The following is a 22217-nucleotide window of genomic DNA, read 5'->3' on the forward strand; positions in this document are numbered from 1 at the left end:
AAAAAGATAATATAATATAATATAAACTGTTGCACCCCCAATTGGTGGATGATGAAAAGATTATAATGAGCTCCCAATCAGGTGTTCAAGGGTTTTAATTGCCTATATTGTTATTTCTATTACTATTATTATTAATAGTATTAATAACTCTCTTTACTTAGAGTTTGGCATAGTTACTTAGCTAGACTCTAGATGGGTATGGCCTTTGGTATGATAGCCATACCTTTGGAAATAGAACATTTTGGAACAAAGAAGGATGGCCAATGAAATGTAGAGATGATTCACAAAAATAATGTTCCATGGGCCAAGGTGGGAGCAATACCTTGAATGGTTGTACCTAGAGATGAGCGAACTTACAGTAAATTCGATTTGTCACGAACTTCTCGACTCGGCAGTTAATGACATCCTGCATAAATGAGTTCAGCTTTCAGGTGCTCCCGTGGGCTGGAAAAGGTGGATACATTCCTAGGAGACTCTTTCCTTGGAATGTATCCACCTTTTTCAGCCCACCGGAGCACCTGAAGGCTGAACTAATTTACGCAGGATAAGTCATTAACTGCCGAGCCGAGAAGTTTGTGACGAATCGAATTTACTGTAAGTTCGCTCATCTCCAGTTGTACCACCAGTATTTTTTTTGGACCAGTGACACTTTAATAAATGAGTCTCTGTAATAAATGAGATTCTGTAAAGACCTAGATATAGAGGAAGTTACGTAACTTTAACCCTCAAAATGTCCCCTTTTCTCATGTTAAAAAATACCTACTATAAACAGAATAAAAATGTAATTCTCTTTATGTTCCCTTTATCAGAAACTACAGTGCGCGCTGAGTCTCCTATTTTTAGACAGGCATTAACAATGCTTTCACGGATACATCTTAACTATGAAGCATGAAGGATCTGCCAGTCAATCTGCTTAAAGGTGATAGAGATTAACATTGCATTAAACCGGGAAGCTTCTCTGACTGGCAAAAGGTGGTGAGTATGGGTAATGGAAGAATTAACAAATGAGGAAGGGGAAAGAAGCTCAGTCGGAGCAAAGGTGATAATTATTCTGTGAGACGTTATTAATTGGGATGTGAGTGGAAGAATGGGACATGAGTGATTTCGTTTTTTTTTTTTTTAATAGTTTTTTTTTTTTTAACTCTTAGAATACTGCATCTTGTATTTCAACAGTTCAGTAACCCACACACATAGGGGGGTATTTATCAATTTTGCCTGTTGACAGTTTCTTTTTACCCTTTTTTTTTTTTTCACTTTGGTTTTCGTGGACATGTACCAAATTTATCATTTGGTGCAAGTTGTTAGTAATTTTGGCTCAAATGTTGAAATCAGCCGTTCACAGCGCCTTTTACACAGAACTTACCACCACAGAGGACGCGTATTTTACCCCTTGTGCAGCCATTTGGGGGTCCCTCCTGCAGTATATCAGCAAGCGACATGAGTTATTTTCTTTTTTGGGGTTTATAGCCACCATGTGAAATGGATTTTATTTTCAACTTGGGTAGTTTTTTTTTGTTACTTTAGTGCAGTGGTCTTCAACCTGTGGACCTCCAGATGTTGCAAAACTACAATTCCCAGCATGCCCGGACAGCCGTTGGCTGTCCGGGCATGCTGGGAGTTGTAGTTTTGCAACATCTGGTGGTCCGCAGGATGGAGACCACTGCTTTAGTGCTTACCTTTCCTGAACCTGTGTGGCCATGTCCAATTCTGGCTCAAGGGAGGGTGAAGGTTCCTCAGAGACAACTATGTCACAGGATAGTATTGAGCAGCCCTGGAGGCGTCGCTGCTTTCACAAAAAAAACATTTTTTTTAATGTATTTTGTCGCGTTTACAAAGATCGATTGGCGCAAATGATGAATTACTGACTTAAGTTAAAATCACACACAGGACCGTGTGATTTTGAGAAAGTTGTAAAAATGACAGTGGAGAAGATGCGCCAAACTTTGGCACAAAAAGACTGCGCCAAAGTATTACGCCAAAGTTACGGGAAAAAAACCCACATAAATCCTTTGATAAATACCCCCCATAAAGAGTAGGCTCGCAGTTACTTTAACTGTTATTACTGCAGCAAAGGTTCTTTACTAAGATCAAAACATCCACTTTACTTTGGCGGCAGTGAACTCACAGAACACAGCCCCGTCCCTCCCTTCTCACACTAATTTCACAATGTTGTTGTGCTCTGACCCGTTCTGGGTCTGTTCAGCTCTTTTTTTTTTTTCCCCCATCAAAAAGACCCAGAATGGCTCAGAGCACAACTGACACCATTGGGTCCCAATGAATCCCATTGACTTAAAGGGTAGCTCCCACCATCCTTTTTTTTTTCTGCGAGCCCGTTCCCCCCCCCCCCCCCGCTACGGCACTAGCCCGTTCAAGTTGGTGACAGTGCCCATTTAAATGGTGCCTGTTATGGATCTAGTATTTTACCAGAGTTGAGAGGAAAAAAATGGGACAGGCAAAAATGTCTTCTCAACTCCCATCTTTCCAATGGACTGGCCGACAGAGCTCCCTTTAGCAGAGCCCAACAGCAGTGGGAACAAGCCCTTAGTTACAACATATCGATGACTTTTTTGTTTTTACCTAAACTGGGTCATCCTACTGTTCGACCTGCTCTAATGTATTAGACAACTGCCAGCCAATAGTGATCAGTCTGACACATCACTATGTGAACCTCCAATAGACCAAGCCAAATGCTTTTCTAGTTAAGACAATGGTATCTGCTGATACAACTCTCTTGTGTATAGCCAGAATGTTAGAGTGCTGGTGCTGTTCCAATGACCAGTCCAGTTTCTCACACACAATGCGCATGGGCCTCATGAATTTTATGTATCCCTCTGCCTCTATGTATAGTACTCACATGTCCATTAGGATGCACTTTTATGGCCTCATAACATCCAGAAACCTAAATAAAATCCAGGAAATTGCTTTTGCAGCAGACAGAGAGCACTATGCTATAATTATTAAAAAAAATGTGTTTTAGCATAGCAACATGCAATGAATGACACAGCATATACCTTCTACTCAGAAGACTTGTGATTTTCTCCTTTTGTTACTACCAAAAATTGTATTTGATTCGGTAATTAGTAGGTGAGATGGAGGAGAGATTTTGAAGGATTTTAGTAAGCATCTGAGGATGTGGTCCAGCAGAAGAAACTTCTATTTACATTTGAAAGGGAAACTGACAAATGGGTCACTGGCACTACACCCAATACCTAGGGTTATGTTGCAGGGGAACTGGATTACAATGAGCTATCATTTACCCCAATCTTTGTTCCAGTTCCGGAGGTACATGCTTTATTAACCTGCATTGCTAATTTGTCCTTAATTAGCAATGTCTGGCTTATCACAACGGAGGCTGGACCCAGCATACCAAGCTTCCCTGCCTCCATTCCCTTTGCTCTGATATGCACACCTACCTCATAAATATTCATAGGACCCCTTAGCCCATATGAGCGCGAGGTGGGAATGCATATCAGTTCAGAGAAGATGTAGACATGGAAGCTGGATATGCCGTATCCCACCTCCATTGTACAAAGCTGGCCATTTCCAGATGAGCAGTGCCTGTTTACAGCATGTAAGTGATACTGTAACGCTGCTGGTTTACAGCCACGAACATACCATGTGTCCTGGTTCTAACCAGTGTTGGGGCGACATTCTCTGTTCCACTTGTCTGCTGTATTTCCTGGTCTTCATGCTATGATGTGTCTCTTGCTGCAGTTTCCACTCTGTCCACTAAAGGCCATACGCGAGCATTGGCAGAGTTTTATAGAGCCAACGTGCACTCCCTAATGGATTCTCCTCCAATCTCAGCCAGTCAATTAAAGCAATGCACTATGTAGAGTGATATACAGTGACTCTCAGGTGACGTCTTCTCTGATTGGAGTTGTTCATTTTCTCTTTTCTTTTCCATCCGACCTAGACTGCTATTTCTTCCAGCCACAACTCATCTCTGCAGAACCTACCAGACAGACATCTTATGCTCCACACTTTTCCAGCAACTTCCTTACCTTTTTCCACCTATAAGGTCTTAAACAGTAATGATTATGCCGTTTAGTGTCATGTACAGTAGGTAAGTGAGTTGGTGGGGTGGAGTAGGTTAGTTGGAGAGAAGCAGGTAGGTCCTCCCCTGTACCATAAATAGGTTGCTCCAGTAGGTAGTTTTCACACATTTGGTAGGGATACTTTGTATGTAGGTGCCCTACAGTATTTTGTTTCCCTTAATAAGCTGACATCCCCATTAGGTAGTTCTCCCAGGATGCTGGTGTCCCCTGTAGGTACCTGTACCAGTATTTAGTTTTTCTCAATGGGTGGTTTACCCCCTGTAGGTAGTTTACATCCCCCTCCCTATATGCAGTTTTCTTCTGTATATAGTACCCCAGTTAAGATAGCTTTGGCTCCTTGTATGTACTACCCCCTTAAAGTAGTTTCTGCTCTGTAGGTAGGACCTCTTAAGGTAGTTTGCACCCCTGTATGTAGGGCCCCCTTAAAGTAGTTTCCCTCCCCTATAGTTAGGAACCCTCTTAAGGTAGTTTGCTTCCTGTATGTAGGACCCCCTGTAGCTAGTTTGCTTCCCTGTAGATAGTATGGCCCTGTAGGTTTTTTGCCCACCCTGTAGATAAGACTGCTCTGAAGGTAGTTTGCCCCATATGTGTTTTGCCCCTGTACGTAGTTTGTCCCCTGTATATGGGACCTCCCTGTAGGTAGTTTCCCCCCTGTCTGTAGTACCCTCCTGTAGGTAGCTTGCCCCTAAAGGCCTCAAAGTTAGGACACACTAAGACACCTGTGGTGGTGCTAAGCCACAGGGATCCTAGCACATCCAGTTGGTATCTTCCCAACTGGAATGCTGCAGAATCCCTGGTTGGTCCACATGGCACCCTAGTGTAGCATAGAACTCCAGCTGGGAACCACTAATCTACAGGATAGGTGATCAGTGTCTGATCACAGAAGTCCCAATGCTGAACCAATCCTGCCAACTATGAGAGCTATCAATACATGTAAAAACAAAAAAGAACAGGAAGTGCTATCTAGTGCCATTAACCCTTTATAATTTATGCCTGTTAGGGGAAATTTCAGGTATGCTTATCTTGCAGTGTTGTACTTGGGGCACAACACAACTATACACGTGTAAGTGGATTGTTATCGCTGGCACCAGCCTGCATCCATGACTGGTATCCAAGGATGGAGCATTACATGTGCTGGAAGCAAATAATGAGATCCCACAGGAACTCAAGAAGAAGGAGAGCTGGATGATGCATGCCAGTACATGACAATTAACCATTTCATGGACCATGAGAGAAAATTATAAAGGGAGAGCAAATTGGAGTTGAGTTGAGCGGGTGCTAATGCTCTTGTCAAAGTCAATGGAACTGACAAAGATAGCCAAGTATAATGGTCTCATAAACTGTGATGGTCTACTTTGGTGTTTCCAATTATCTGATCCTTTAGATCTTTTCTGTAGAAAGGTGATTAGCGTTGTTTCTGGGAAACCCCTAGAGCCTCTTAAGGACACATGGTGTAAATTTACTCCCTGCTTTCTGTATAACTTTAAAGTGAGCTCAGGAGAAGAGCCCGCTTCAAAGCCTGTGAGTAATGGCTGCTATCACTGCTAATGCCAAACATCAGCGATCACACTGTTGTCTTGCACTAACCCTTTAAATAATGCCATTGACTTTGATTGCAGGATATTAAGGGTTAAGGCTGGACATCGGCATGATCACCAATGTCCAGCATTAGTGGTTAGTCCTGGCTGCTGCTAGCAGCCATTATTAGCCGGTTTTAAAGGAAGCTCACTTTCTGCTCTAAGTGATCCAAAAGTTAAAAATCAACTGGTGCCAGAAAGTTAAACAAATTTGTAAATGACTTCTATTAAAAAATCTTAATCCTTCCAGTACTTTTTAGCAGCTGTATGCTACAGAAAAAATTCTATACTTTTTGAATTTCTTTTTTATCTTGTCCACAGTGCTCTCTGCTGACACCTGATGCCCGTATCAGGAACTGTCTAGAGCAGGAGAAAATCCCCATTGCAAACCTATGCTGCTCTTTACAATTCCTGACACGGGCAGCAGGTGTCAGCAGAAAGCACTGTGGGCAAGACAAAAAAAGAAATTCAAAAAGTATAGAATTTCCTCTGTAGCATACAGCTGCTAAAAAGTACTGGAAGGCTAAAGATTTTTTAATAGAAGTAATTTACCAATCTGTTTAACTTACTGGCACCAGTTCATTAAAAAAAAAAGTTTTCCACCGGAGTAACCCTTTAACAATGCATGTGCCAGTGGGTTCAGGGTGGTCTGATCCAGAACTCCATGAGTTGATTATAGGGTCCTGATCAGCTTAATGACGGCCAATCCCTCGCATTTCTGTCCAATCTTCAGTCTGCTAATCCAGTCTGCTTTGGCTATGCTATGACTATGGCACAGCATTTAGCAGTGTTTTCAATCAAAAGATTGCATGTAATAGCCCCCTATGAGGATGAAAAAAGAGTGAATAAAATAATTTTAAAAAGTGTTAATAAAAGTGAAAAAGCTGCTCCCCTAATTAAACTTTAAATCACCCTCCTTTCTCCATTTTTGTAATAAAATAAACATACCATATTTATCAACATATAACATGCATTTTTTAAGCAAAGATTTTAAGTAAAAAATCTTTCTGTGTGCTATACGCCGATAAACTCTTTCTGGCCCTGCAGAAGCTGCATCAGTTTAATGATTTAAAGCGTCCTCAACGCGGTGTCACTTGTCAGTGAGCAACAGCGCAGGACACCGCAGGAGCCTGCAGGAGATGGCCCCAACAGGTAAATATGAAAGCTGGGGATGGGTAGGGACACGGGAACCGGGCAGCAGCGGAACTCTGACCCCGCAGAAGCCGCTGCAGTTACATGATTTAGGGTACGTTCACATGAGCGGATTTACAGCGTATTTTACGCTGCGGATCTTCTGGTGAAGGCCAGCTCTACGCTGTCTTTACATGTGCCTGCTCGTAGCGGCAATACGCCACGACGAGCAGACACCCTGCAGTGATGTGCGCGGCCACTCTCCCTGCTCTGAGCTAGGCAGAGAGCTCCCGCCATGTGAGAGTATGCTGCGACTCGCACATCGCAGTGTCTGCTTGTAGCGGCGTATTGCAGCTAGGAGCAGGCACGTGTAAAGACAGCATAGAGCGGGCCTTCACCAGCGGATCCGCAGCAAAATACGCTGCAAAAATCCGCTCGTGTGAACGTACCCTTAAAGCGGCTGCTTTAAATCATTAAACCACAGCTGCTCCTGCGGGGTCAGAAATATTTATCGGGGTATACACGCACCTACATGCACCCTCATTTTAATAAGGATTTCCTTGGAATAATGAGGGTGTGTGTTATAGGCCGGTGCGTTTTATACCCCGATAAATATGGTATTTGGATTCAAAAACAACTGATCAAAAAGTCCCATCTAAAAAAAAAAAAATGAGGTAGTAAAATAAAACAAAAACCTATAGACATTGGCTATCATTATAATTGTATTGACCAATAAAGTAAATATAACGTCAATTTAAACACAAAGTGCACTGCATAGAAACAAACAAAAAAAAAGTTGCAAAATGTCAGTTTTTTTTTCCAATTTAGCCCCCAAAAAATTTTTTTGCTACATCACCGTTGCTGTCCTCCACTCAGTACCGCTGCTAGCAAACAGCAGCGGTGATGTCATTAAGCTCCGCCCATGCTCCAAGTTGGGCCCAGAGCTGAAGATACCAAAGAGGATACGACAGAACGACAGCACAGAATGGGAAAGGTAAGTACTGTTGTCATCAGTATCACCTGCACTACCTGTCAGTACCAACAGTTTAATGCAGTGACACTGATGGCAGATTTCCTTTAAAGGGGTATTCCAGTGAAAAAAGATTTAAACAGATTTGTAAATTACTTCTATAAAAAAAATCTTAATCTTTCCAGTACTGCTGAAGTTGAGTTGTTCTTTTCTGTCTGACTGCAGTGCTCTCTGCTGTCACCTCTGTCTGTCTCAGGAACTGTCTCAGGAACTGTACTGGAAGGATTAAAGGGGTTGTGCGCTGCCCTGACTTTCGGAGCTCCGCTCACAGCGTCCGGAAGTTCATTACTCTGAACGCTGTGTGCGGGCTTCCGTGTTCGCAGCCCCTCGCGACGTCTCGCCCCCTCGTGACGTCTCCCCCGCCCCCTCAATGAAAGACTTTGGTAGAGGGGGCGGGCGTGACGTCACGAGGGGGCGGGCGAGGGAAATCACTCCCGGCGGCTGCGAACACAACGTTCGGAGTAATGAACTTCCGGACGCTGTGAGCGGAGCTCCAAAAATTAGCGCAGCGCACAACCCCTTTAAGATTTGTTAATAGAAGTAATTTACAAATCTGTTTAACTTTCTGGAGCCAGTTATTTATTTTTTACTGGAATACCCCTTTAACAACACAATCCAGCATGTAAGACATTCAGACAGATTTTATTGCAGAAGTTCAGGCCAGTCCCACTTTGTAATTCATTGTGTAAGAACCCAGCCTTAGAGATGAAATCATAAGAAGACAAATAGGGTATGTTTGGAGTGTGATTTAAAAAAATAAATAAAAATAAACAGGGAACCTGGAACAAACCCAGACAAACTAGGCACTTGGTCATTTTAAGGTATATTCACACATTGTGCATTTGTTGTCAGAATTGTGGATGAATAAAACAGCAATGTATTCTTTCTTGTTGAGTACTAATAGAATACTCACTATCTAAAACTGAATAAAAGCCTTAAAATAAATTCTTGTATATTGAGTTTCTTTCTAGCATCTATAGAATATCTTTTAATGATAAAATAATCTGCATACAATTAGAGAAAAAACCCAGCAGTGCTGCAAACATGCAGCTAAAAATTGAGATATTTCTCACACTGTCCTTCTTAACAACTTTTACGGATGGCTGCTTTAATGATGCCTGTGGGACACCATTAGGAAAGTTGATGATTTTTCCATCACATAATTCTTCCCTCATTAGTATAAACCAGTGTTTAACATTTGATGTGTTATTGACAAACGTGTCTAATATCGCGGCCAACAGGAGAAATAAAGAAAAAGGAAACTCTGAAATTCATATAGTGTATTCTATATTGTAGGAAGATTTACTGGAATAAAAATTTGTACCCTAAAAGGTCATTTATCACCAGAAAAAAATCACTGTATTGCTATAACCTATAAAATGCACTGTATGAACCCTGTCTGTGTGGCACTTCTGTCTGGCTTTGAGATTTTAAAGGAGAACTTAACTTTTCTCTAACTTTCGCCATTGTGTGGGATATAAAAAAAATAAAATAAATCTACTTACCACCAGCGCTCCCGTGGTGCCTCCAGTGTCCAGCTTCAGGCCCCCAATATGATCGTCTTCCTGAGCTGCAGCGTGATTGTTATCCATGGAAGCACCTAGGCCCAATGTGTCATACGGCAGCTCAGCGAATTGCAGCAGTGTCCTACCTTGGCCAGTGATGTGCTGAGCTGCAGTGGGACACATTGGTCCTTTAAGCTTAAAGCACACAGCACAAAAAAAAAAAAAAAAATATATATATATATATATACAGATATACAGTGGTCCCTCAACATACGATGGTAATCCGTTCCAAACGGACCATCCTTTGTTGAAACCATCGTATGTTGAGGGATCCGTGCAGTGTAAAGTATAGGACAGTAGTCTACAACCTGCGGACCTCCAGATGTTGCAAAACTATAACACCCAGCATGCCCAGACAGCCGTTGGCGAGTTTGCTCTGTGCAGTAATCACAGCGGGGGGCTGCGGCGGAACCCCGGCGATCTGACATCTTATCCCCAAACCTTTGGATAGGGGATAAGATGCTAGGGGCGGAGTACCCCTTTAAACAATTCATATTAAAAAGGTCAAACATGACAGAAAATTATTATTCTCTCTGCTCATAGTTAAATGTTCAGTAATATGTAAATGAAATGTAATACTTGTATAATAAAAATGTTGCAACTTTTTTTACACACTTTTTCAATTCTCACCATTTTTAAGATCAGTGTTACAATGTATCAGTGTAGGTGACAGGTGTTAATCAGGAGTTCAGGACAGTAGAGATGTATCCCCTTCTGTTGTGTTCTGCTCATAGGGGATTGTCTACACTGAAGCATTATCAGAAACCCAATAGGAAACATATATTGTATGATTTTGCTGGTCATTTTCCACTTTTTTTTTTTTTTTCCTTCTCCACCAACCCATAACCCAGTATTGGATTTTTTTTGCCAAATATACAACTAGGTTGGTTTGTGCAGCAATGAGCTCCAGAATGACTGTAGATTTGTTCCAGTTTTCAAGGACATTCTCAGTTTTGGCTTTACAAATTCAGCAATCCAAATAGACCATTATTCCAGAAGGCCCCATGGCTTGCAGCTACAGATGGAGCATTGTTTATTGGTGATAATCCATTAAAAGAAATATATTCAAATTGACTATATATATTCGATTTAATAAATCCCCCTATAACTATGCACTGCAACACAGGTTCACAGACACCTACCTGGACTGCACCTACACAGTATTGTTTTCCAGATCTTCTTTATTCATTAATAGAATTTGGTGGAAACTTAGGTTGTGTTCAGTTGCACCATATATTTGTGCCAAAAATGGGATTGTCAATAATAAAGAGAATTACTGCTATCTAAATGTGACTCAACACAAAGACTTGGGTTAACTTATATGAGTTGTGATCAACCAGTTGTTTAATGGATGTGCCAGACACTGATGGCTAAAACATTCTGTCCATTTCTGGGAAATCTCTGCCATGACAAATGAAGCCTCTGGACACAAACCAGTCCCCATAAGATATTTTGGGATCATGTGTGAAATCCGTTTTTATATTTCTGTACTGTGCTGTAGGGAGCTGGACATTTGGGAAGGAGGCCTAAGACAGAGGGAGTATAGAAAGATGTAACTTTACAATATAAAATCACTATTTGGATTGGATTGGAGTGACACTACCATGCTAGCTTCTATTAGTCTATGTCTCTTTGGACAAATCAATATTAATAAATTACCTCTAAATAGAATCTTAAAAGGGTACTCCGCCCCAGGACATCTTATCCCCTATCCAAAGGATAGGACATAAGACGTCAGATCGTGGGGGTCCCGCCACTGGAGACCCCCGGGATCTCCGCTGCAGCACCCCGCTATCATTACTGTACAGAGCAAACTCACTCTGTGCATAATGATGGGTGAAACAGGGGCCGGAGCATCGTGATGTCACGGCTCCGCCCCTAGTGATGTCACGGTCTGCCCCTTCAATACATGTCTATGGGATGGGGCGTGGTGGCCATCACGCCCCTTCCCATAGACTTGCATAAAGGGGGCAGGCTGTGATGTCACGAGGGGGCGTAGTTGTGACATCACAATGCTCCAGCCCCTGTATCGCCCGTCATTACAAACAGAGTGAGCTTGCTCTGTGCAGTAATGAATGCGGGGTGCTGCAACCAAGATCCCGGGGGTCCCCAGTGGTGGGACCCCGGCGATCTGACATCTTATCTGCTATCCTTTGGATAGGGGATAAGATGTCTTGTGGTGGAGTACCCCTTTAAGGCTTTCCTTTATGAGACAGTGATGGTACCTGTCACATGTAGCAATCTGGTCTCAGGAGGTGCATATTATATCTAGATAAAGCTGGTTCAAATATGGGAAATCCAAAAAAGAGTGAAATCTCTAGCACAACTTAATTCACTAGGGAAATTTGGTAAGTCCTATTTTTTAAGGCTTGGATTTTTATGGAATAAACGGCAGGATTGGCAGGGGGTCCTTTCAAACTAGCACTGATCAGCACAGGCACTGAATTCAGATGGATACTGGGTGTTAAAATTAGCTGAAAACTAGTCTGGTTAACTCACTCACTGGTGAGCTTTACCTTCAGATGACATTTACACTCTAGAAGGCTACAACATTTAACTTTGTGACGGGTGTCAGTTGTGTAAGGTGACACCTTGAAAGTTTGTTCTGTCGAGGCCAGTTAAAGTGTTAAAGGGGTGCTCCACTCCTAGACATCTTATCCCCTAACCAATGGATAGGGGATAAGATATCTGATCACGGGGTCCCGCCGCTGGGACCCCCGTGATCTCTGTGCAGCACCCAGCGTTCATTTAGAATGTTTGGGTGCGGAGGTCGTGATGTCACGGCCACGCCTCTCATTACGTCATGCCACACCCCCTCAATGCAAGTCTATGGTAGGGGGCGTGGCGGCCGCCACGCCCCCTCCCCTAGACTTGCATTGAGGGGGTGTGGTGTGAAGTCATGAGGACGTTGGCATGACGTCACGTCCCCCAACGCCTGCTCCAAGTGTTCGGAACAAAATGTTCCAAATGATGGGGCGGCAAAGTACCCCTTTAAGTTAGAAGTTAGTGCTGCGCAAGCAGGTTTTCTTAAGTTTCGTGCCAATGTGAATACGGCTGTATTTAGTTTTTGGATAATACACTGAATGAAAAGTCTTGCATTTGAACCATATCACTGTTTCTAACTGGTGTTTTATGTCATTTGGCCATTTCTACTGAGCTAAACTCCCACACCTTAAAATATAGTTAATTTCTTAAGATCTTTCCTTTTTCTATCTTGGGAAAATTATATTTAAGGCTGGGTCAGCAATGATCCAGACCCTCACAATCAGTTTTTTATAATAATAAAAAAAAAAAAAAAAGTTACCATACCTGACGCATAAAATAAGTAGTTATTTGGTCTTTTACCCCCTTTTTATAATGAAAAGTTTAGAGCCAGATATAGAAAAATGCTGCAAAACATGTTCTGTTATCTGGCGTCTGCACTGGACTGTTGTTACATCTGACAACTCAGATGCCAGGAACAACCACTTTGAAAACAATGGAATACGTTCTGGCATCAGTTTCTCCCTGAGAAATGAGAAAAACTTTACACAAAAGGGGAAAAACCTTAAAATCACAGTTAGTGGAATCTTGAATTTTGAATAATGTTTTTATTTTATTTTATTATTGGTAGTGGTAGCAGTCATTGGTATTTGCCATTAGGCACCCTTTGGCCTGCGCCTAGGGCAGCAGTGTTGAGGGGGCAGAACTTCAGTTAGTAAAATATGATAAATACTTCTAATGTAGCTGCTGTATCCTGGAGAAAAAATAAATTTCCCTATTTGGTTAAATCTACATGGAAAACTGTTGTAAAATTCACCTGCAGATTTGCCAGCTGCGGTATCTTCATTATGTTGTGGATTTGGGATTAATTTGACCCCTTTCTGTATCTCAGTTATTGCTGTGTATTTGTAATTTTCAAAATGCTGATGCTTGTGTAATGACCCTAATGGGGTATATTCAGTCAGAGTGCCAAGGGCTCCTGGTAGTAATAGAAGTACAGTGGTCCCTCAGGTTACAATATCAATTGGTTCTGGGACGACCATTGTATGTTGAGACCATTGTATGTTGAGACCATTACTCTATAGAAACCTGGTAATTGGTTCTGAAGCCACCAAAATGTCATCCAAAAATAGGAAAAAGTGAGGATTAAAGAAAAATAAGTAAATAACTAATGTAGATAAAGAAAATCCTTACATATAAAAGTAAGAAAGATCTGCTGGGAGCTGTAATCACTGTCTATGTCAGTGTTTCCCAAGCAGGGAGCCTCCAGCTGTTGCAAAACTACAACTCCCAGCATGCCCGGACAGCCAATGGCTGTCCGGGCATGCTGGGAGTTGTAGTTTTGCAACTGCTGGGGGCACCCTGCTTGGAAAACACTGGTCTATGTAGAGGACAGGAGCTTCTTCAGGGTCCTGTACAGTACACGCAATGTCCTAAAAAAGTAACATGGAGTCGCCCTCACCTGGTGTCCAAAGGAGCAGGTAACCCTGGTACAGGTAAAGAGTACAGAACATGTAATACCTCCCTGTACTATAGGGGGCGCTACCAGACACCAGTCAGTGCATACGCTTCAGTAATACAGGTGTTTTACCAGTGAATGTCCATTCTGATTGGTCGGTTCTTCCAGCCATTGACAGGTTTCGCAGATCTGGACTATCTGTAGCATTGTATGTTGAGTCTGGTTTCAAGATACGATGGTCCAGAAAAGATCATTGTATGTTGAAACTATTGTATGTTGAGGCCATTGTAAGTTGAGGGATCACTGTAGTAGTGATTGTTATCACTTTTATTAAAATGATAATATTATTGTTAATTGTTTGCATAATAAATAAAATGCACAAGAAAAAAAAACCTTTATGTTATCTACCTAATGTTATGTTTCTGTTAACCATTGATCTAAATGATCTTAATATTAAAATACTTAATAAACTTTATTTGAAAAAAATATATAATAATAATAATATATACAGCACACATAATGATGACTGTTTAGCTGCCAATTTTTTTTTTTAATGTTTTCAACATTACACTACCATGCCCACATCAACATGCATCCCTGCCATGACACCCTCTGCCATCCTCCTCATCTAATCACCTTTTCACTGGTTTTTCCCCTATCAGTAATGGGAAGCAGTGCTCTCCTGGGTCCTGACAACAGTCCTGGTTGTGTGGCATCTCTCTCAGATGGTAGCAGCCTGTGTTTTGCAGTGCAGCCATGCATAAACAATATCATTTTCATAAATTAAATCCTCCCCTGAAGAAGGAACATCTGTGCCTACCCTACTCTGAATAAAACATAGTGGCATCCTGAATGCCCCTTGCCCCTGACACACCACCACTGGGTGTTTTACTTTTGCTTTAAAACAAATGGCACCAATATGACTGAATGTGTATTTTTTTACAATGATGTATTCCTATAGGCACCATCACAGAAATATCACAGCTCTGGGGCTAGAGAAAGGGTTAATACCCAGCGCAAGAACTGCAATTATAATGTGTCTCCAGAGAGGACAGTGCAGGAGGCAGAGGGAACACGGGACTTCTAGGGACCAGTCCTCCCATTAGTATTGAGAGAAACTACTGGAAATATTATTCATTATTAACTGTTCAATGATTCCTCAGCATTACATAACATTTCTGCTGATATATGAGTGAATAGTATCAATGTCTTAACACTGGAAAACTAATAACTAATACCAATACAGAAAATCTATTAAGAATAAAGACAATTTCTGAAGTCTTCAGATTAAGAAAAAAAAGTAGAGCTAGGGTGTAATGGAAAATGTCATCCAAAATATTAAACTACAAGTGATACAAATAATGTAACACAGAAAGGTCATATGGATTATTCGTTTAGCCACCAGATTGGATTGATATTATTAACTGAAAATGGTTAATAAACATAAATAAATTAGGGAAAATTTTATCATAAATAATAATTTAGATATTTATTTATCATTCACCAGAATATGTAGTTAATGATACATATTTATGATGAATATAAAATATTTATGATACAGATATATATATATATATATATATATATATATATATATATATATATATATACATATATACACACATACAGGGCCTGCAGGAACGCCTGGGAACTGAGTTCCTGCACTTTTTTCACAGCATGAACCCATTCCCATTAGCAGAAGTCCTGCAGTAGCAGCTTTTGAGTGAAAATCTTGGATGAGTTCCCTCACTTTTTTATTTATTTATCATTCACTGGAATATGTAGTTAATGATACATATTTATCATGAATATAACATATTTATGATACAGAGATATATATAAATATATATATATACACACAGGGATCAAGTCCTGCAGGAACGCATGGGAACTGAGTTTCTGCACTTTTTCACAGCAGGAACCCATTCCCATTAGCAGAAGTCCTGCAGTAGCAGCTTTTGAGTGAAAATCTTGGATGAGGTCCCTCACTTATTTTTTTCCAGGACTTGTCCCATATATATATATATATATATATATATATATATATATATCCACCTAAAAAATCTCTAATTAGTAAAATAATCGGATATTAACACATACAGAAAGAATAATAAAGCAGACTGAAGAGTTGAATACTATTTTATATTGAATAATGGGTTTGCATGGATCTGAGCGTTACATCATTGGATACAGGGTAACAAACAGAAGAACAGGACAAATTCATTCCAAATTGAACCAGCAATAAATACATTTCAGACAGCAGTGATTGGAACTGTATCATCATTCATCATCATCATCATTTCCAGCATCATGCTGCAGATAATAGTCTACAGTGGTCATCAACCTGCGGACCTCCAGATGTTGCAAAACTACAACTCCCAGCATGCCCGGACAGCCGTTGACATCTGGAGGTCCGCAGGTTGAAGACCACTGGATTTAGAAGTGGTTTTGTGTTCAATTCAGCTACTGCAACAAGTTCTATTAATTGTTCCATCATGACTACATGGAACTGCACCAGCCATGTGTATAGAAAACCCTCTACATTAATAGATTGAAGAGTCTGTGTATGATAGTCAAGCAGCTTGTGTCTGGATAAATATATATATATATATATGTGTGAAATAATGGCAATATCACCACTACACTCAAGTCTACTTTGCACCCTGTGTTCCACCTAATACTGGAGATTTAAAGGGGTTATCCAGGAAAAAACTTTATATATATATATATATATATATATATATATATATATATATATATATATATCAACTGGCTCCAGAAAGTTAAACAGATTTGTAAATGACTTCTATTAAAAAATCTTAATCCTTTCAGTACTTATGAGCTTCTGAAGTGAAGGTTGTTAATTTCTGTCTAAGTCCTCTCTGATGACACCTGTCTCGGGAAACGCCCAGTTTAGAAGCAAATCCCCATAGCAAACCTCTTCTAAACTGGGCGTTTCCCGAGACACGTGTCATCAGAGAGGATTTAGACAGAAAAGAACAACCTTCACTTCAGAAGCTCATAAGTACTGAAAGGATTAAGATTTTTTTAATAGAAGTCATTTAAAAATCTGTTTAACTTTCTGGAGCCAGTTGAAATATATTAAAAAAAAAAGTTATTTTTTTTTACTGGAATACCCCTTTAAGCCATAGAACAGAATGGTTATGATCTGTTTATAATAACCCAGAACATGGCCCTCTGCAGACATGATCTCCACATTAACCCTTTAAACATGTGCACTAAGGACTGCACACCATTCCTCCTTTTTTTAGCTTTTAAATAACGGATCTGGGTGATAAAAAAACTTCTAAGGCAACACAACTTTCTAAGCACTTTGCTGCTGGTTTAATTTTTTTTTTAATTTTTTTTTTATTAATCTTTTATTTTATTTATTTTTCTATAAATTATATATAATTCTACTTCCTGATCTCTTTAAAAAAAAATCGATGGAGCTGCATGGTTTTAAAATAGGAAATTATTACATTATAAAAAAGTCATTAGAAATTCTGTACAAAACTCACAAAATAATCCAACAATGGGTTTACAACAGCTAGTAGTAAAAGGTTGGTTGAAAAATAGAATTCTATATATTTCTTTAGTTGGCCCACTATTAAAATTGCATAGATCCTAATTATTGCTTTATGATTATTTATTTATTATTTCCCCATGTTTTTTTTTTTTTTTTTTATTATCTGGATCCAGATAAAATAATAACACGATGTGGATATAGTTATGTGTAGTTTAGAAGGGTAATTATTGGGGCTTGGGGTACAGTATATACATAATAATACAGCAGGTCAATAGGAATATCCGATCCTATGGTTTACAGGCAGTAAAGATAGAACTTCACTCAATGGGGTGATAGGACATTTTGCACTTTCCAGCTTTAGTAACAGTTTGTAAACAAGATAGTACTATATAGATACACCAGTGTCACTTATTTGATCTCTCAAGAGTTAATCATGAAAGATGGCATTAAGCTGGGCACTCATCACTCTTTCATGATGTGTTTGGCCATCATAGGACATAATGCTGTCTATTGGGATTTCACATCGTGGTCCTGCGCTGGAGAACATAGCCCCATGGCTGGGGGCTATAGTGGCAGGATAGTGCATGGTGAAGGCATAATTCTTATCATACTCCGATGAAGGTTCATGCTTGAAAGAAAAGTTCCCATTGACACTCAGAGGAGGACTGAGGGGACCGTCAAATGAAGGACTGGTGCAGTCAGTGACGGTGCTCTCGAAGAAAGGCTCCAATGCAACCCCGTAAGAATGGGGCTTGACTTGAAAGATGTGAGAGCTGTCCATGGTACCATAAGGAGGACTGGGAAGACCAGGAGACTGGTAGGGATAGGGGTGTAGGGGAAAGGAAGCACTGGCAGCTTGCATATGTGGGGGCATGTCCTGGTTCTCTTCTGGAAGAAAAGTCCTAGGGTTCAGCTGAAGGCACCCAGCTACTAGGTTAGTGGTAGGTTGGGACAAGCCTTTGCAAAGAGTCTGCACAAATGACACCAGATCTGGACTTTTCCCAGATCTTAGGATCTCAGAGAGTGCCCAGATATAATTCTTAGCCAGGCGCAGAGTCTCGATCTTAGACAGCTTTTGCGTCTTTGAGTAACAGGGGACAACCTTGCGCAGATTGTCCAGGGCAGCATTCAGACCATGCATGCGATTTCTCTCCCTGGCATTGGCTTTCATGCGCCTCATTTTAAAGCGCTCCACTCTAGCTTTAGTCATTTTCTTCTTTTTGGGTCCACGTCTCTTGGGTTTCTGGTCGTCATCATCTTCATCATCATCCTCCTCCTCCTCATCATCATCTTCCTCATTGTCATCTTCCTCCCCTTCTTCCTCCAGCTCCTCTCCATTGTGATGCTTTAGAGAGTCTTCGTCTTCATCTTTAAGCATCCCCTCTAACTCTTCCTCCTTTTTCTCCAGGTCGTGCTCATCCTGGGAGCTCAGACATTCATCCACCCAACCTCTGGAGCCTTGGGTCTCGGTCAGAATCAACCCATTATCGCGATAGGACTTGGTCATCTTTAAATCTGGAGGAGACATAAACATTGGAATAATGGAAACTCAGTCAGTATGGATTAAGCGTTCCCTAACCTGTGGCTTTTCAGCTATTGCGAAACTACAAATCCCAGCATGCCCTGACAAAAAGGGACACCGTAATACAGTGTGATGAGAGATTATCCCAGTGTTTTCCAACCAGGGTGCCTCCAGCTGTTGCAAAACTACAAATCCCAGCATGCCCTGACAAAAAGAGACACTGTAATACAGTGTGATGGGAGATTATACCAGTGTTTTCCCACCAGGGTGCCTCCAGCTGTTGCAAAACTACAAATCCCAGCATGCCCTGACAAAAAGGGACACCGTAATACAGTGTGATGTGAGATTATCCCAGTGTTTTCCAACCAGGGTGCCTCCAGTTGTTGCAAAACTACAAATCCCAGCATGCCCTGACAAAAAGGGACACCATAATACAGTGTGATGGGAGATTATACCAGTGTTTTCCAACCAGGGTGCCTCCAGCTGTTGCAAAACTACAAATCCCAGCATGCCCTGACAAAAGGGACATCATAATACAGTGTGATGAGAGATTATCCCAGTGTTTTCCAACCAGGGTGCCTCCAGCTGTTGAAAGTCTACAACTCCCAGCATGCCCTGACAAAAAGGGACACCGTAATACAGTGTGATGGGAGATTATACCAGTGTTTTCCAACCAGGGTGCCTCCAGCTGTTGCAAAACTACAAATCCCAGCATGCCCTGACAAAAGGGACATCATAATACAGTGTGATGAGAGATTATCCCAGTGTTTTCCAACCAGGGTGCCTCCAGCTGTTGAAAGTCTACAACTCCCAGCATGCCCTGACAAAAAGGGACACCGTAATACAGTGTGATGAGATTATACCAGTGTTTTTCAACCAGGATGCCTCCAGCTGTTGCAAAACTACAACTCCCAGCATGCCCGGACAGCCAAAGGCTGTCCGGGCATGCTGGGAGTTGTAGTTTTGCAACAGCTGGAGGCACCCTGGTTGAAAAACACTGGATTATACAGTAACTACATTATAATAAGATCCATCTCCAGAAACACTCTTATGTAACTTGTGGGTATTACACAGTCCTTAAGTAGCTTAGGGCAATGGCTTAGGTGATTACAGATAAAATTGAATGGTGAGCAGAATAAGCAAAGATGCGACATTTCACTAAAAAATACATTGTCCCTCTAAGATCAATGCACAATAACACAAAGAAAAGAAGAGTTCTCTTAAATGCAGCGCAGGCGCCTTGGGTAGAGGCATCAGGTGCATTTCAGATCCTTATTAGAAACATCCCCCATCTGTGGGAAACTGCATGGGATGGAGAGTTTGGAGGGTAAGGGTTAAAAAAAAAAAGAAAGAAAGAAAAAAAATAAAAACATTGACAAACAATATCTAAACTTTCAATCAACTACAAAAATATGATGCATTCCATGGGCAGATAGAGAATACAATATTCCTAATGATAGGACAATAAGTAACTAAAACACAATAACAGGTAACAGATGTCATATAAAGCCTGTACAGAATGTCCAAGGAGCTGGGGCTGAGATGAACTAGTTACAAAGTTACAAATTATCTTTAGCTTTATCATATATACATATATATATATATATATATATATATATATATATATATATATATTACCATAAATATATTTATTCTCACCTATCTCTGCCCCATCATATAGCTGCAGTGACATATAAGTGTCCAGTTATTTGTGATATTTGTATGAAGTATTTATTCTTTCATTGCTGCTTTTTAAGTCATTGCTATTAGTCTATTATTATAAGTCATTGCTATTAGTCTATTAATTGAAGTAATTGATATTAGTTTGTTATTAGAAGTCATTGCTATTAGTCTATTATTATAAGTCATTGATATTAGTCTATTATTAGAAGTCATTGAAATTAGTCTATAATTATAAGTCATTGCTATTAGTCTATTATTATAAGTGATTGATATTAATTAGTCTATTATTATAAGTGATTGCTATTAGTCTATTATTATAAGTCATTGATATTAATTAGTCTATTATTAGGAGTCATTGCTATTAGTCTATTATCATAAGTCATTGCTATTAGTCTATTATTATAAGTGATGGATATTAATTATTCTATTATTATAAGTCATTGCTATTAGTCTATTATTATAAGTCATTGATATTAATTAGTCTATTATTATAAGTCATTGATATTATTCTATTATTATGTTATTGATATTATTCTATTATTATAAGTCATAGATATTAATTAGTCTATTATTAGAAGTGATTGATACTAATTAGTCTATTATTATTATTATAAGTCATTGCTATTAGTCTATTATTATAAGTGATGGATATTAATTAGTCTATTATTAGAAGTCATTGATATTATTCTATTATTATGCCATTGCTATTAGTCTATTATTAGAAGTGATTAATATTATTCTATTATTATGTCATTGCTATTAGTCTATTATTAGAAGTGATTGATATTATTCTATTATTATGTAATTGCTATTAGTCTATTATTAGAAGTGATTGATATTATTCTATTATTATGTCATTGCTATTAGTCTATTATTATAAGTGATGGATATTAATTAGTCTATTATTAGAAGTCATTGATATTATTCTATTATTATGCCATTGCTATTAGTCTATTATTATAAGTGATGGATATTAATTAGTCTATTATTAGAAGTCATTGATATTATTCTATTATTATGCCATTGCTATTAGTCTATTATTAGAAGTGATTAATATTATTCTATTATTATGTCATTGCTATTAGTCTATTATTAGAAGTGATTGCTATTATTCTATTATTATGTCATTGCTATTAGTCTATTATTAGAAGTGATTGATATTATTCTATTATTATGTCATTGCTATTAGTCTATTATTATAAGTGATGGATATTAATTAGTCTATTATTAGAAGTCATTGATATTATTCTATTATTATGCCATTGCTATTAGTCTATTATTATAAGTGATGGATATTAATTAGTCTATTATTAGAAGTCATTGATATTATTCTATTATTATGCCATTGCTATTAGTCTATTATTAGAAGTGATTAATATTATTCTATTATTATGTCATTGCTATTAGTCTATTATTAGAAGTGATTGCTATTATTCTATTATTATGTCATTGCTATTAGTCTATTATTAGAAGTGATTGATATTATTCTATTATTATGTCATTGCTATTAGTCTATTATTAGAAGTGATTAATGTTATTCTATTATTATGTCATTGCTATTAGTCTATTATTAGAAGTGATTAATATTATTCTATTATTATGTCATTGCTATTACTCTATTATTAGAAGTGATTGATATTATTCTATTATTATGTCATTGCTATTACTCTAGCTATATTTG

The 22217-nt window shown here is 39.3% G+C and overlaps 1 protein-coding gene across 1 annotated transcript in view; it reads right to left on the reverse strand.

Annotated features, from left to right (window-relative positions):
- Positions 1–16867: 16867 nt before the first annotated feature.
- The window catches only part of NEUROD1 (neuronal differentiation 1), a 5585-nt gene continuing 235 nt past the window's right edge, over positions 16868–22217 (reverse strand). Inside the window, exon 2 of the mRNA XM_056533882.1 lies at positions 16868–18846. Within this exon, the coding sequence (XP_056389857.1) occupies positions 17759–18838 (1080 nt within the window). The 5' untranslated portion in view covers positions 18839–18846 and the 3' untranslated portion in view covers positions 16868–17758. The remainder of the gene's footprint in view (positions 18847–22217) is intronic.

The sequence above is a fragment of the Hyla sarda genome, chromosome 8, assembly GCF_029499605.1.
Source record: "Hyla sarda isolate aHylSar1 chromosome 8, aHylSar1.hap1, whole genome shotgun sequence".
NCBI classification, from domain to species: domain Eukaryota; kingdom Metazoa; phylum Chordata; class Amphibia; order Anura; family Hylidae; genus Hyla; species Hyla sarda.